At 40.7% G+C, this 14,457-nt stretch overlaps 1 protein-coding gene across 4 annotated transcripts in view; it reads left to right on the forward strand.

Annotated features, from left to right (window-relative positions):
- Window positions 1-1,001: 1,001 nt before the first annotated feature.
- The window catches only part of rab3gap1 (RAB3 GTPase activating protein subunit 1), a 123,427-nt gene continuing 109,971 nt past the window's right edge, over window positions 1,002-14,457 (forward strand). For 3 of the 4 annotated variants that reach the window (XM_039787381.1, XM_039787382.1, XM_039787385.1), the window contains exons 1-2: window positions 1,002-1,069; window positions 1,187-1,242. In XM_039787381.1, the coding sequence (XP_039643315.1) occupies window positions 1,004-1,069; window positions 1,187-1,242 (122 nt within the window). In that variant the 5' untranslated portion in view covers window positions 1,002-1,003. The remainder of the gene's footprint in view (window positions 1,070-1,186; window positions 1,243-14,457) is intronic. The other variant, XM_039787384.1, reaches the window with a different exon arrangement.

Below are 14,457 nucleotides of genomic sequence, written 5' to 3' on the forward strand. Positions count from 1 at the left end.
CTTTGGCTCTCAGAGTGCACGTGGGACTGCTGGGATTGATTGAAGTTGCAGGAAACTCCAGTTATTGGTCAAATTTGTGGAAAAGTTGCGGTGATTGGTCAAAATTCCGAGTCGCACCAAATTCACGGGGATTGGTTGAATTCGTGGTGAATTGGCGCAATCGCGACATTGCAAAATCCTGGAGGGACTGATATGGGCAAACTGCGCAGGCGTCAACACTTGGGCTTTAATACAATTCAACGGACTGTTATTCAGTGCAGTCAGCCTTCAATATAAAAGCCAGCGAATATGTCACTATCATTGACATTCTATTTATATTATCACTATAAACCACAATAAATTAACATTCAACGTTTTTATTCCAAAAAATACTATATAATAAGGCCTCAAACTGGGTTTTATTTTCCACTAGCACATAAAAAACTGGGGTTTATTTTCTACATAAAACAGTAATACAAGGCATCTTCTTCTTCTTCTACTTCAGTTAACAGAACAATACAACATTTCATTAACAATTTCATAAAGCAAATATAAAGCTTACTCAGCTTGGCAAGTCCTCAAACTGGTTTTTCATCCAGCACACGCGCGCGCGAGCGCGCACACACACACACACACACACACACACACACACACACACACACACACACACACACACACACACTCTCTAAATGTAATAAGAGAACTTAGATAATCAATTTAACCAAATGTGATGAATTTATATAAAGTGTGTTCATCATGTCCACTTAATAATTAAATAATTCTGGATTTGGCTATTAATGCATGTTAAAAATTCTAAAACATTATGGTTTAAACAAGGACCCTTAAAGTGTTCAGACTGGTAAGTTGATGTATAGATCTATGGATGTACCCCCAAAAAATGTATAGACGTTTCTTTTAAAGTCTATCTGGGCCAGAGGGTTGCAATTCCACCGTTGGGCGCTAAGCCCATGGTTGCTTTAATACATGGCGCTGTTGCTGGGGGCTTGCTAAGCTGCCCGAAAAAATGATGCAGGAAGTGGACGAAGAAGAAGAAGAACAACAAGACATCGACATGGCTGCGGACAGTGATGTGAGTCTCTTTAGCTAAGTAATTCGGTGCAGGATGTCAGTGTTGTTGTCTAAACGCGCATCTCATAACAGCAGAACCGAGTATATGTTTAATCTTCACCTGTTTATTCTCTTGCAGCCCGAGTCAGAGGTGTTTGAGATCACCGATTTCACCACCGCGTCTGACTGGGAACGGTAAGATTTTTAGCTAGTCATTCTGTTCTAAAATTACTAGTTTAGGCTAAAATACACACTAACTTATACTTATTATTACGCGTTATCAGTACAGCAGCTAGTACGGGGATGTGTTCCTGCTAGATTTTAAACTAACTGGTTTCCGTATGTTGTGTTTACCTAGCTAATAGCAGGTGTGGCCTGCCTCTGTCACCAGATTCGTCACACAATCCTATTCATAAACATATTACTATTATTATATTATATTATTATTTTTTAGGTCGCATCTCATATCTACTACGGCGAATATAATTGTACAAGTAAGCACTACACCACAGCCATCTAGCTACGAAAAAAGAAATGTAAAAAAATATAATCATTGCAAGATCGCGTCGAGCCCGTATTACAAAGCAAGATTTGGGGTTACCGAGGCAACTTCAGGGCCCCGTTTGAGGAGAGGCGGGTATGGCTGCAGCCTGGAGCGTCCCATTTCAAGCCGTCCCGTCTCATGCCGTCTCGTCTCATGCTGAGTAGGCCTGGCAAACCCGGTTCCTTTTAAGCAGAGGTGTAGTGGTAAAAAAAGAGGTGGGTAAACTATAAATTCTGGTGGACCACGACGTGGTCACCCGGTAAGGTGGGCCACTGCATACCGGTGTATGTGTATCCTGATGACATCGCTATAGGCTATCATTTGATAGTACTACCAAGGGTATCACTGGTTGTTACCTCATCATAGGTCACACAATCACTATTCAATTCATACATTAATCTAAGTTCTTGTTAAAGAGACTCAAGAAGGAATAATATGGTTGAAATCTATAAAGTTTACTAAATGATAAAACGGAGAGAACAAAAATATTTAAGAGAGATGTAGAGGGAGGCTTATATCCAGGGCTTCCAATGCAATGCACTTGTACATAATGATTAGGGATTTGGGATTATTTTCATAGTTCTCGATTAATCGATTAGTTGTTTGGTCTATAATATGTCAGAAAAATGTGGATCAGTGTTTCCCAAAAGCCCAGGATGACGTCCTCAAAATGTCTTGTTTTGTCCACAACTCAAAGATATTCAGTCTACTGTCACAGAGGAGAGAAGACACTATAACATATTCACATTTAACAAGCTGGAGTCAAAGAATTTTTTACTTTTGCCTTAAAAAATGACTCAAACCGACTAATTGATTATCAAAATAGTTGTCGATTACAGTTTTTTCCAATTGCTAATGTAGCAGGTGCAGATTGACGACAGACGGATGAATCTGGTGCCACATATTTTAATTTAAAGAAAACTCAGTTTCTGTAATTAACAGAAGAAAGACAATATAAGTTGCACTGTAGTTTAATGGCTGCCGACATTAACAGACGATTTTGCAAAACTAAAAAAACAGTAAAACCAAAAATGTTCCATTTGAACACAAAATACACTGCATCATTACAGCTGCCTCAGTTACATAACACAATATACAGTGGTTCTAAACACATAAGTTTAACAGATTATATTCAGATATCCATTTCAAACATCTGGCATTGAATAACAAAAAGAAACCTAATCACAACTGCTCACACACCACATTAGCCTAACAGAAAAATCACTGACTTCACCAGCTAGCTAAGAGTAGTGCTAGTGTGTGTGTGATGCTAACGTTTTAAACTGTGACAACACACCTCAAGAAGGCTAGTCGCTAAGTTAACAACACTAACATACTATCATGTTTTGATTCATACTGATATTTACGGGTAATTAACAGAAAAAAGACAATATAAGTTGCACTGTAGTTTCCATAAGCGTAATGGCTGCTGACATTAACAGACGTGTTCGCAAAACTAAGTAAAACTTGCGTTGGTTCTGCCCCTAGAGTTCACTCTACCATTTACTGGTCAATGCCGCCTAGTGGCAACAATTGCAACTGACTTAAACATCGCTAGACAGTCTTTTCTTGCTGTAACTACATGCGTCTTAAAATAACAAAAATAATGAATAGGTGAAAAACTAAACTGTTCTAAATAGTATGGGGGGGGGGTCCTATGAACAGCATGTATTCAATATTAACATATTAACCTCAAAACCTGGCGCCACACTACACACTAAAATGACATGCATAGCACAATTATTTAAACTAACACACACAGAGCAAAACCTTTTCTCAAGTCTCCAAAAGTCTAAACACATGTTCTACTTTACACACATTTTGCAATTCAAAATGGCACTTTTTAAATGCACTGAACACCGTTCTCTGTATAAGACACAACAATCTGATATAAGGTCACATGTTTGCCATATAAACACTGCCATTCAAAATGACGCTACGAGTTAAGTGGCCAATATTTGTGTCACTTGGCCAAACACCTCAATGGTTCATTGTTCCCGCTTCAATCAGGAAGTAAGCACTATGAAAAGACCACAGGTGAGCACCTTACAACATTTCTGTACATCTTTTCTGCAATTTTCTTTTTCAGTTTACTGTTTTTTGAGAGCATAATTTTGTTCAGTCCAATGTAAATATATCTGCTGTGCAAATGTTGCACTGACTTGTTTGGTTAAAAATAAATAATATAATATATATAATAATATATAATAATAAATAATTTAAATAAAAAAATAAATGTTTCAGCAGCATGTGTGTATCTGCAAATACTTCTGTGCATGTGAACAATCTGAAGAATTTTCTATAATTTGAACTATTTTAGTATTATGGCCAAGCATACTAAAGATGAGTGATTAAACCAGCCTAGTTTGCAAAATGGTGTTTTAGCAATTGGAAAATGCTCATTTAAAATTTGACAACTAATCGATTTAATGTTTGCAGCTCTAATAATGACATCGCATTATGCTCCTGTATTTGTCTTTTTTGCAGAATGTTCAAGTACATTCTCACAGGTGATAAACAAGTAAACAAATACAATATATTGAATTGACCATGGGCTCACATCTCACATGAAGGTATTCTGTATGTAGAGGGAAAAGTCTTTAATCTGGTGCAATTTTAAATCAGCATATTAGCCAGTCATGGTCCCTGAAGTCTCTTTCTATTCTGATTATTCCATTGGGGGTTAGTCCTCCTACAGTGCCATCATACAGCATTACGCACGGGTTCACCGCAGTATTTATATGTTTACAACAATTTGTGATTGTTAACATGTTGCTAAAATCACAGCATCAACTAGTGGTATCTCCCACCCGAGATACAATTTGAAGACTTTGGGCCCTATCTTGCACCCAGCGCAATTGCCTTTGTACACCGACGCATGTATCATTCCTATTTTGCACCCGATGCACAGCGGAGTTTTCCCTCCACAGATGCATGTCGGAAAAATAGGGAATGTATTTGCGCTGCAGGGGGCGGTTCAGCAAAAAGAGGAGGCCTGTTCCGGCGCACACGTTCCCTAGTGCTATTTTGCAGTTTCAGAAAACAATTCCGCCACTGACCAGGAAAAACCTAGTCTAAAGTCAGTGGCGCTAGTCTAAAGTCAGTAGCGCGTTATTCAGATGCTATTTTAGGGCCGCATGCTTGGTCATAATGTAGCGTGTGCACAACACGCATACACTTTGCTTCTCTCATCTAAACGGACGCAGCAGTTCCCATTTTTGCATACCATACATAATTACAAAGGAAAATGTTACTGAAAATGCGCTTCAGGTGTTTGGATAGGTCAGGAGGTACTTTGCAGTACAATCCTCAAAAAGTCGCATTCTTTGTGGCTTAATTGTGATTTACACAACATTTCCATGAATCATGGATGTGTTGATGGCATAAATGAGGAAATATTAGAGGACTTAAGGAGACGTGATGTTGAACTACGGCAGAATCTGGTCCGGGAGTAATGCGCGATGTGCTCCTGATGGAGCGGGTGGACGGAGATAGAGTGGGGGGAGGAGGAAGGGGCACAACAGGAGCAGGTGGTGCGTTTGGAGGCCCACGCTCCATGGCTGTAGCAATCCTCTCCAGACTTGAGGAGATGCGCCCGAGGGGCTGCAGCAACATCGCCACCCGGCCAAGACGGGCATTTATAACTTTGCCGCATCCCGGACAGCTCCTGCTGGCGTGCGCCAGGAAAATCCGCCGTCATAATAGCAGTCCGCCATGGAACAAGCGCGCCTGCCCTTAAAGGGAATGTGAGATGACGCTCTCATTGGTTTATTGCACGTTACGCCCAAACCACACCTAGCTACTTCAGACCAACCCATTTTAGATTTGCGTCGGGCGCAAGAGTAATTTATCCCGCCGGTATAATAGCAACAGCGCCTGAGAGCCGCCCACAAAGCTACTTGCGTTTTGCGTTTCATACTTGCGTTTCAGATCGTTAAAATAGGGCCCGAAATGTAATAGACAAACACACTTTTCTTCATGCAGGTATTAAAGTTTGGACCAATAACGAGGACATTAAAGGTCCCATGGCATGAAAATTTCACTTTATGAGGTTTTTTAACATTAATGTGAGTTCCCCCAGCCTTAACTATGTTCCCCAATTGGCTTGAAATTGTGATAGGTGTAAACCGAGCCCTGGGTATCCTGCTCTGCCTTTGAGAAAATGAAAGCTCAGATGAGCTGTTCTGGAATCTTGCTTGTTATGAGGTCATAACAAGCGAGGTTACCTCCCCTTTCTCTGCTTTGCCCGCCCAGAGAATTTGGCCAACCCATGAGAGAGAGACATCATGGCTTTCAAACGAGAAAAGTGGCAGTTGGTCAAGGCCACACCCCCACTCTCCACCTTGCCCCGCCCTCTCTCCTCCTCAATAGCTACAGACACAGAAATGGCACGTTCTGAGGAAAGCTCATTATGGGACTGGCTCTAGTGGCTGTAATTCTGCACCGAGGCTGAATTTCGGGAAAGAGACTTCAGATACAGTATTAGGGGACCACTAAGGACTATATAAAAGCATCCAAAGAGCACCATGTCATGGGACCTTTTAAGTGTAAGGATTGCGCGAGAGCTTAACGGCTGTATTTCCAGACTTTGACATTTGTTGATATATGCACTTTATGATATTATTTACACTGTGTTCTGCAGTTATGTAATGGTAGGGTATTTGATTATATCCTGTATTCCATGCAGTCGGGCCATCTCCTCCTCCTGCGCTCGTAGCGGACAATGTGACGGCGAGACAGCGCCGATTCAATATTAAGAACACATTTTTATTTAAGATTTGAGTTACAGGTGTTTATGGAACAGTTATCACTCAGTACAAGCGCAAATAACACTGCTGGATTTCATCTTCATGGTATATGATGATGATGATGATATGGAGTGAATGTGCGTGAGGCATCAATACTAGAAAATATTAATATTATTACCATTTACTCTCTGCAGTTTGACTTCAGTTCACCACCTCACCATCTGCGTCGCCAGTTCCTATTTTGTCTCCAAAATGTGCATATGTATGGTTCAGAATTTGCGTGGAGGACCGCACATTCTCCCGTCAAGTTTGTTTTTTATAAATTAGGGATGCACCGAAATGAAAATTCTTGGCCGAAACCGAAAAAGAGGAAACCAAGACCGAAAACCGAAACACCGAAAGAAATGATGCCAATTATTAGTACCATTGCATTTATGGCTATGACTGTGTACTAACTTTACTAAAATCAAGGCATTGCAATTGTATACATTAATATTAAAGTTTAATTAAAAAAATATCTAGCAGAAATATGGCTACAATCTGATAGTCACATACAGTATATAGTAGCCTAAGAACAGAATAGCTTACCTGTTGTTGTTGTTGTTGTTGTTGTTGTTGTTGTTGTTGTTGTTGTTATTATTTGAGGCACTTTCTTGCAGGATTTCACTGAACATATCAGACGAGGGTGCATGCCCCTCATCTGGTGCAGAGAGCACTTTTTTCTGCACTCTGATCTCCTCCTGCGCTGGGCGCTGCTCCGTGCGCGCTCCGTCTCCAAGCGGGTTCTCCGCATCCATCGCGGCCTGATTTCACGTGCGCCCTGCTTTATTTCCGCATCCAAGTAATGGTCTTTATAACGCGGATCAAGTACAGTCACGATGAAGTGCAGAAGATCCGAATAGATCTCACTGAGCGTACTTTTCATTGTTTTCACTCCGTGGTCCGTCTCAACCTCTTTATGAGACTCTTTGCAGGTGGAACGGATCGGGTACTGACACACGTGCAGGTCGCGGTTTCTGTTTGCGTCATCACAACATTTCGGCCGTATTATTTCGGTGTTGAAAGTATTTTGGCCAAAGATTTTTCGGTGGCCGAATATTCGGCGCATCCCTATTATAAATCACAACCTTTGCGTGGGAAGCGGTGTACGCGCATTTTCAGCCCCGTTTTGTGCGTACGCCACATTTATAAATGAGACCCCTGGCCAGTTTTCTGGATTGAGAACTTTAAAGTGATCAAGCAAATCTGTATACTGACTGGTGTTCTCAGCTGATACGCCAGGGTGTCTGCTTGAAGCAGTGCTGAACAACCTGTCCTCCAGGTTCCCAATGAGTGACTGAAAGAACACTGAGGAGTCTATCTGTCTTACCCTCGGACTGGTTGTTAAGGGGATGCCCTTAAACTCCTGTCTCTCTGCAGCTGTAAGAGCTTCTTGTCTTTTATCACCTGGAGCGGTCATAAGTTTGTCTGCTTTTGTGAGTGTCATTCCTCTTCCTTGCAAGTTCAGGGAAAGGTGTGCAATTTCGTCTTAAAGTGTCATACGTTAAGGCTAAATCACACAGAAGAATTCTTGTGTCTCCATTTTGGCCGTCAGACCCCTGTACATAGCCTTCTCATTTTCATCTCTTGTGCCATCCACAGAAGCAGCAGTAAAGTCCTGATGCAAAGCTTTGTAAGAGTTCCATACAGCCTTAACTGTTCTGAAACTGCTGGCTGCCCATCGAACATCAAGGACCCTCCCAATTTTCTGCAAACTTATTTCAAGTTGTTGTGCATGCTGAGCCAGTTCACGGCAGTTCTTTGGTGACCTATGGTAGTGTGTGAATTTTGTCTAAAAATGAAGTGAAATGCTTTGTTGTTAACACGTTTGACTGTATCTCCCACGGCCAATTCCAATCTGTGGTTGAGGCAGTGCCACACTATAAGATTTGGATACATCTGTTGTAGACGGGTAGCAACCCCAGATTTTCTTCCTAGCATGGCACTTGCTCCATCACAAGCAAAAGCAATTAAATTTGCCAGGATGAAATTTTCATCCAGTCCCCAAGTTTGGAGGCACTGAAGAAACGCTTTGTAATATTCTCAGCTGACTGGCTTTCCAGCTCAAATAAATCAAGGAATATAACTGTGGGCACATCATTTATTACAGACGTTAAATACACTACTAGATCCGATTTCTTGCTAAGAGTTGTGGACTCGTCAATTAAAACACTGAACCTCTGGTCTTTAGATAGTATGTGGTGCAATATTTTCTGTCTCATTTCCTTTGCTGTGTGATCAATTATACCTTTTGCAGTGTATCTGATATGGAGAGTGGTGCCCATGTCAAGACAATTTTCTTGCTGGAGCACCACCAGCTCCTGGTAGTCTGTGTATGGCCTGTTGTTCTTTGCTAGGATGTATGCTGTTCAAAACCGTGAGGCTGTCTTCTCTGCTTCCTCCTCCACTTGTTTTTGTATGGAAACATCAATTGTGTTTTTGTTTTCAATGTATTTTCTGCTGCCTTGTGACTTTTTGATGTCCCATGCTTGTAGATTTTGCTCCTTTAAGCATGACAGCTGATATTGGTGATTGCCATTGTGGCTCTATGTAACTTTAGTCTGCGACCATTCATTCGAGAGAGACATGCCCGTCTCTTTAAACACTCCAAAGCATTTGACAGTTTGGCAAGTACGACACCCAAGAAAATCACCATTGACAATTAGCCAAGGGTTAGCTTTTTTAAACTGACTGTGTTGCATTTCAGTCCAAATGTGTGGGTGGCATCTTCTCTCTGTTTTTCTTTTTTTTTTTTTTTTTATTTTTTTTTTTTTTTTTTTTTTTTTTTTTTGGTTTTTTTTTTTTTTTTTTTTTTTTTTTTTTTTTTTTTTTTTTTTTTTTTTTTTTTTTTTTTTTTTTTTTTTTTTTTTTTTTTTTTTTTGTCTCTTCTCTCTTTTTTTTTTTATCCTTTTTTTTTTTTTTTTTTTTTTTTTTTCTCCTTTCCTTTTTTTTTTTCTTTTTTTTCTTTTTTTTTTTTTTCCTTTTTTTTTTTTTTTTTTCTTTTTTTTTTTTTTTTTTCTTTTTTTTGTTTTCTTCTCTCTCTGTCTCTCCTCTCTCTGTTCCTTCTCTCTCGAATTGTCTTGTCTCTGTTTCTTCATTCTCTGTTTGTCTTACCTCTTTTCCTCCTCTTTCTTCATCTCCTCTCTCTATCTCTCTCCTCTCTATATCTCCTCTCTGTGCTCTCTACATAATTGTCTGTCTCACCTCTGTGTAAAATTAAGTTAAAGACAGGAGGAGAAAAGACAGTTTAGCGCACCACATCCTGTCAAGTAGCTGGTCACATTATAAGGCCTATAGACTAACCCTTTCAGACAAACCATTAAAATAAATTATTTAGTATGCATTCAATGTTTAGGTATCCAGTCTGAATGCTATAGCCTATCTACACCTTTAAGTTAATTGACTTAATACTGTCTCTGTGCGAGTACAGTACCATTTCAAGAAGGGCAAGGGGGAGGGGGGACTCCACCGTCAATCATTTCAAATGGTAGTCATAGTAAACTAGCCCAGTTATTTATCCAAAGACTTCAACAGTCCTGCTCACAGCCAGTTCTGGAAGTAAAACTCCCATTGATTTTTCTCCATAAGGATTTAGGTTATCAGCAATAATGTCTAAACCATCTGAGGTAGACTGACCACGAGCTACGTGGTTGTGAAACGAAAGTTTCTGCTTCTGTAGAAGCTAGAGGTCTGTATGAAATCAACCTTGTTACAAGAAAAACATGTTTTTATCCGCAATCTTATGGAGAAAAACTACACTACCCACAGTCCTAAGCTTAACAGCGATGCCTCTGATTGGTCCAACTCGCTGTTTCCATAGAAATGTTTACTGTACCCGCAAAACCGCGAATGGCTATAGCGATAACATTAACTAGCTAGCTGACTAGCAAAGGGAGCTTGTTGTCACAAACTTTCAGTGGTTTAAATGCCAGAGAATGCATATAATTACATCGTTATTTATCTGATAATGTATCCAGAATTTTACTAGTAACAATGGCTAATGGGGAAATTGTTAGAGGTGAGTCAGTGGCATGAATCTACCGTGAACCAAATTAACCTAAAAAACATGAAGTTTAGTACTGTTTTCCGAGCTCTCTCACTTTGGGCTTGTAACCGAGGCCGTTTGCTGGCATCAGGAGGAGGGCTGCTGTCTTGACGGCGCTTAAAAAATTGCAGGATATCCATTTTTACAATTCATTACATGAGATATGTAGGCTAGTTTGGGCTAGTGACTGATGAATCTTGATGCAGTCTGCTGCTTCCTGCTGGCTACGCAAGAGATGCTCGATGGTGTTTTAATCCCCTAACGTTGACTTCAAGGCAGCGCTGCGACCATTGACTTCATGACTTCAAGGCACCTAACCATTGCCTAATCCTAGTGCCTTCCAGGCATCGCAACGTTGTGGGGTTAAAACACCAAACACCGCAAGAGATTGGTCAACACTGACAGTAATGCAGCGATATGAAAGACTTCGTCTTAGGTTTAACAACCTATGAAACTAATAATGAACAATATGAAACTAAACAACATAACTTAATTTAAAATGGCTTAGGAACTATAGGCTATTTAGAGGTGGATAAATGCAATTTAGAGGTGGATAAACGCACTTTGGAGGTGGGTAAACGCTATTTCTGAATTTTGGGAGGTGCGCTACTTCCACTACATCCCTGCTTTTAAGGATTTGGGTTATTCGGAGTCACTCCCTAAACACAACCGGGTTGTGCGAGTCACTTGAATCACTTGAGTCCGTATTGCTAAATCGCCAAGGAAAGTCAGTCCTACGGAAAATAAAGCATTTTGACTGTTTATTTGTTGCTTTAACTTAGTGTAGCCTAATCAATATATACAGGCTTTCAATGTAGACATAGAAACAGGAACGGAGAAATGCCCGTAGTGAATACATTATCATTATTATTGTCTGCTCGACCTAATGACATTTTAACATATTACATTTATACACCAAACCTACAGTAAGCCTAGCTAGGCTACGTGCAGAATATTGTACATTATTTCAGAAGTGAAAGAATGGCTTTTGTTGTGGATTTGCTTTACTCTGAGCTCGAGGAGAGACTTCACTCGCTCGTCTGAATCAGATCCACTCATGACAATGGCTGATTCGCGGGATCGACTGACTTGCGCGAGCATCGACAACTCACGAGTCAATCCCATGGTCCGCGAGCTTCCGGCTCTGAGTCTGCGGGTCGGACTGTCTCTCTGCTCATTCAGTCACTTGAGTTGACTTGTGGAGTTGTTGTTGCCTACAAAATTGTAAGTTATACAGCTTTTTGCAGCGAAGATGGCTAGGACTAGTAGTAGCTAATGTTGCAAGAGGTTTGTGTGTGGCGCTGTTATCATTTTAGATTGAATTGTAGTAGGACTGAACTGAACCGGGTTAATGACACTAGAGACCCGCGATTTGTGAGTCAATTTAATTCAATTTCAATTTCAATTCAATTCAATTTTATTTATAGTATCAAATCATAACATAAGTTATCTCGAGACACTTTACAGTTAGAGTAGGTCTAGACCACACTCTATAATTTACAAAGCCCCAACAATTCCAACAATTCCAGTAATTCCCTCAAGAGCAAGCAGTGCGACAGTGGCGAGGAAAAACTCCCTCTTGGGAAGAAACCTCGGACAGACCCAGGCTCTTGGTAGGCGGTGTCTGACGAGCCGGTTGGGGGTGTGATGAACAGTGGCGATAGTAGTCACATTAATAATGGAACAGTGACTGGATGTAGCGGGAAGCTGCAGGGTTCAGCAGGACGCAGCATGACATTGCAGGGCATCGCTGAGTTCAGCAGGGAGTGCAGCAGGACCCCCGCGACAGCTGCAACCAGGATCTTGGTGCCAACGTTCTCCAAGGAAATACGCTGGGGGAAAAAAGCATAAGGACTCGGGGGAGTAAACTCCCCAGAAGCTAGGATTAGTAACAAGCATTTCTGGGACGGGGCTACACAACAAATAGTAATAGTAATAGTAACAGTAATAGAAAGGGAGAGGAGAGAGCAGCTCAGTGTGTCAAAGGAAGGAAGTCCCCCGGCAGTCTAGGACTATAACAGCGTAACTATAACAGGTAACTAAGAGAGACGAGTCATAAGGAGAGGTAGCGTTTTGCGGGCTTAGAACTCTCCCCCTGCCGGATCTGGCTTGGCTGGCCTGCCTCCCTCTACTTTGTTATGTATTATTAATCTAACAATTATGAAGAGAAGCAGTTGGGCCAGTTAGGTGAACACTGCAACTCCTCACCCTTAACTATAAGCTTTGTCAAATAGGAGAGTTTTAAGTTCATTCTTGAATGAGTTGACAGTTTCTGCCCCCCGAACCCAGATCGGGAGCTGGTTCCATAGGAGAGGAGCCTGATAACTGAAGGCTCTAGCTCCCATTCTACTTTTAGAGACTCTAGGTACCACCAGTAACTCTGCATTCTGGGAGCGCAGTGCTCTAGTAGGACAATAGGGTATTAGGAGCTCTTCTAGATATGATGGTGCTAGACCATTTAGAGCTTTGTAGGTCAAGAGAAGGACTTTAAACTCAATCCTGGATTCAACAGGAAGCCAATGCAGAGAAGCTAATACAGGAGAAATATGATCTCTTTTCTTAGTTCTTGTGAGAACACGCGCTGCAGCATTCTGGATCAGCTGGAGAGTCTTAAGAGACTTATTTGAGCAACCTGACAGTAGGGAATTACAATAGTCCAGCCTGGAAGTAACAAATGCATGGACTAGTTTTTTAGCGTCGTTTTGAGACAGGATATTCCTAATTTTGGCAATGTTACGAAGATGAAAAAAGGCTGTTATTGAGGTTTGTTTTAGATTGGCATTAAAGGATATATCCTGATCAAAGATAACTCCTAAATTTCTAACAGTGGTGCTGGAGGCCAGGGCAACACCATCCAGAGTAGCTATATCTCTAAATAATGAAGTTCGGAGGTGTTTAGGGCCCAGCACAATAACTTCAGTTTTGTTAGGGTTTAACATGAGAAAATTATAGGTCATCCAGGATTTTATATCCTTAATGCACGCTTGAAATTTAGCTAGCTGACTGGTTTCGTCTGGTTTGATTGACAAGTATAATTGGGTGTCATCCGCATAACAGTGAAAGTTAATTGAGTGTTTTCTAATAATATTGCCTAGAGGAAGCATATATAAGGAGAATAGAATTGGTCCAAGCACTGAGCCTTGAGGAACCCCATGGCTAACTTTAGCGTGCACTTGGAGGATTTATCATTAACATTCACAAATTGAGATCGATCAGAGAAATAGGACCTAAACCAACTCAGAGCAATTCCTTTAATGCCAACCAAGTGTTCCAATCTCTGTAACAGGATTGAATGGTCAATTGTGTCAAATGCAGCACTAAGATCTAGTAAAACAAGAATGGAGACAAGACCTTTGTCTGCAGCAGTTAAAAGGTCGTTAGTAATTTTCACCAGTGCCGTCTCTGTGCTATGATTCTTTCTAAATCCTGATTGAAAGTCATCAAATAAACTATTGTTATGTAGAAAATCACATAACTGATTAGCAACCACCTTCTCAAGGATCTTGGATAGAAAGGGAAGGTTAGATATAGGTCTATAGTTTGCTAAGACCTCAGGATCCAGGGTGGGTTTTTTCAGAAGAGGTTTTATCACAGCTACTTTAAATGACTGTGGTACATAACCTGTTAATAGAGACATATTGATCATATCTAGTAATGAGGTGTTAACCACAGGTAATGCTTCTTTGAGTAGTCTCGTTGGGATGGGGTCCAAGAGACAGGTAGATGGCTTAGCTGAGGATATCTTTAACATTAATTGTTGAAGGTCTATAGGATAAAAGCAGTCTAAGTATATGTCGAGACTAGTCTTTATTTCTAACGACTCTGCGTTTAAAGGTGAACCGTTAGAAGTTGAGTGTAAAAGGTGATGAATTTTATCTCTAATTGTTGTAATTTTATCATTGAAGAAGCTCATGAAGTCATCACTACTCAGAGCTAGAGGAATAGATGGCTCAGTAGAGCTGTGACTGTCTGTCAGCCTGGCGACAGTGCTGAAAAGAAACCTTGGGTTGTTCTTGTTTTCTTCTATTAGTGAT

The sequence above is a fragment of the Perca fluviatilis genome, chromosome 21 (genome assembly GCF_010015445.1).
Source record: "Perca fluviatilis chromosome 21, GENO_Pfluv_1.0, whole genome shotgun sequence".
Classification (NCBI taxonomy): domain Eukaryota; kingdom Metazoa; phylum Chordata; class Actinopteri; order Perciformes; family Percidae; genus Perca; species Perca fluviatilis.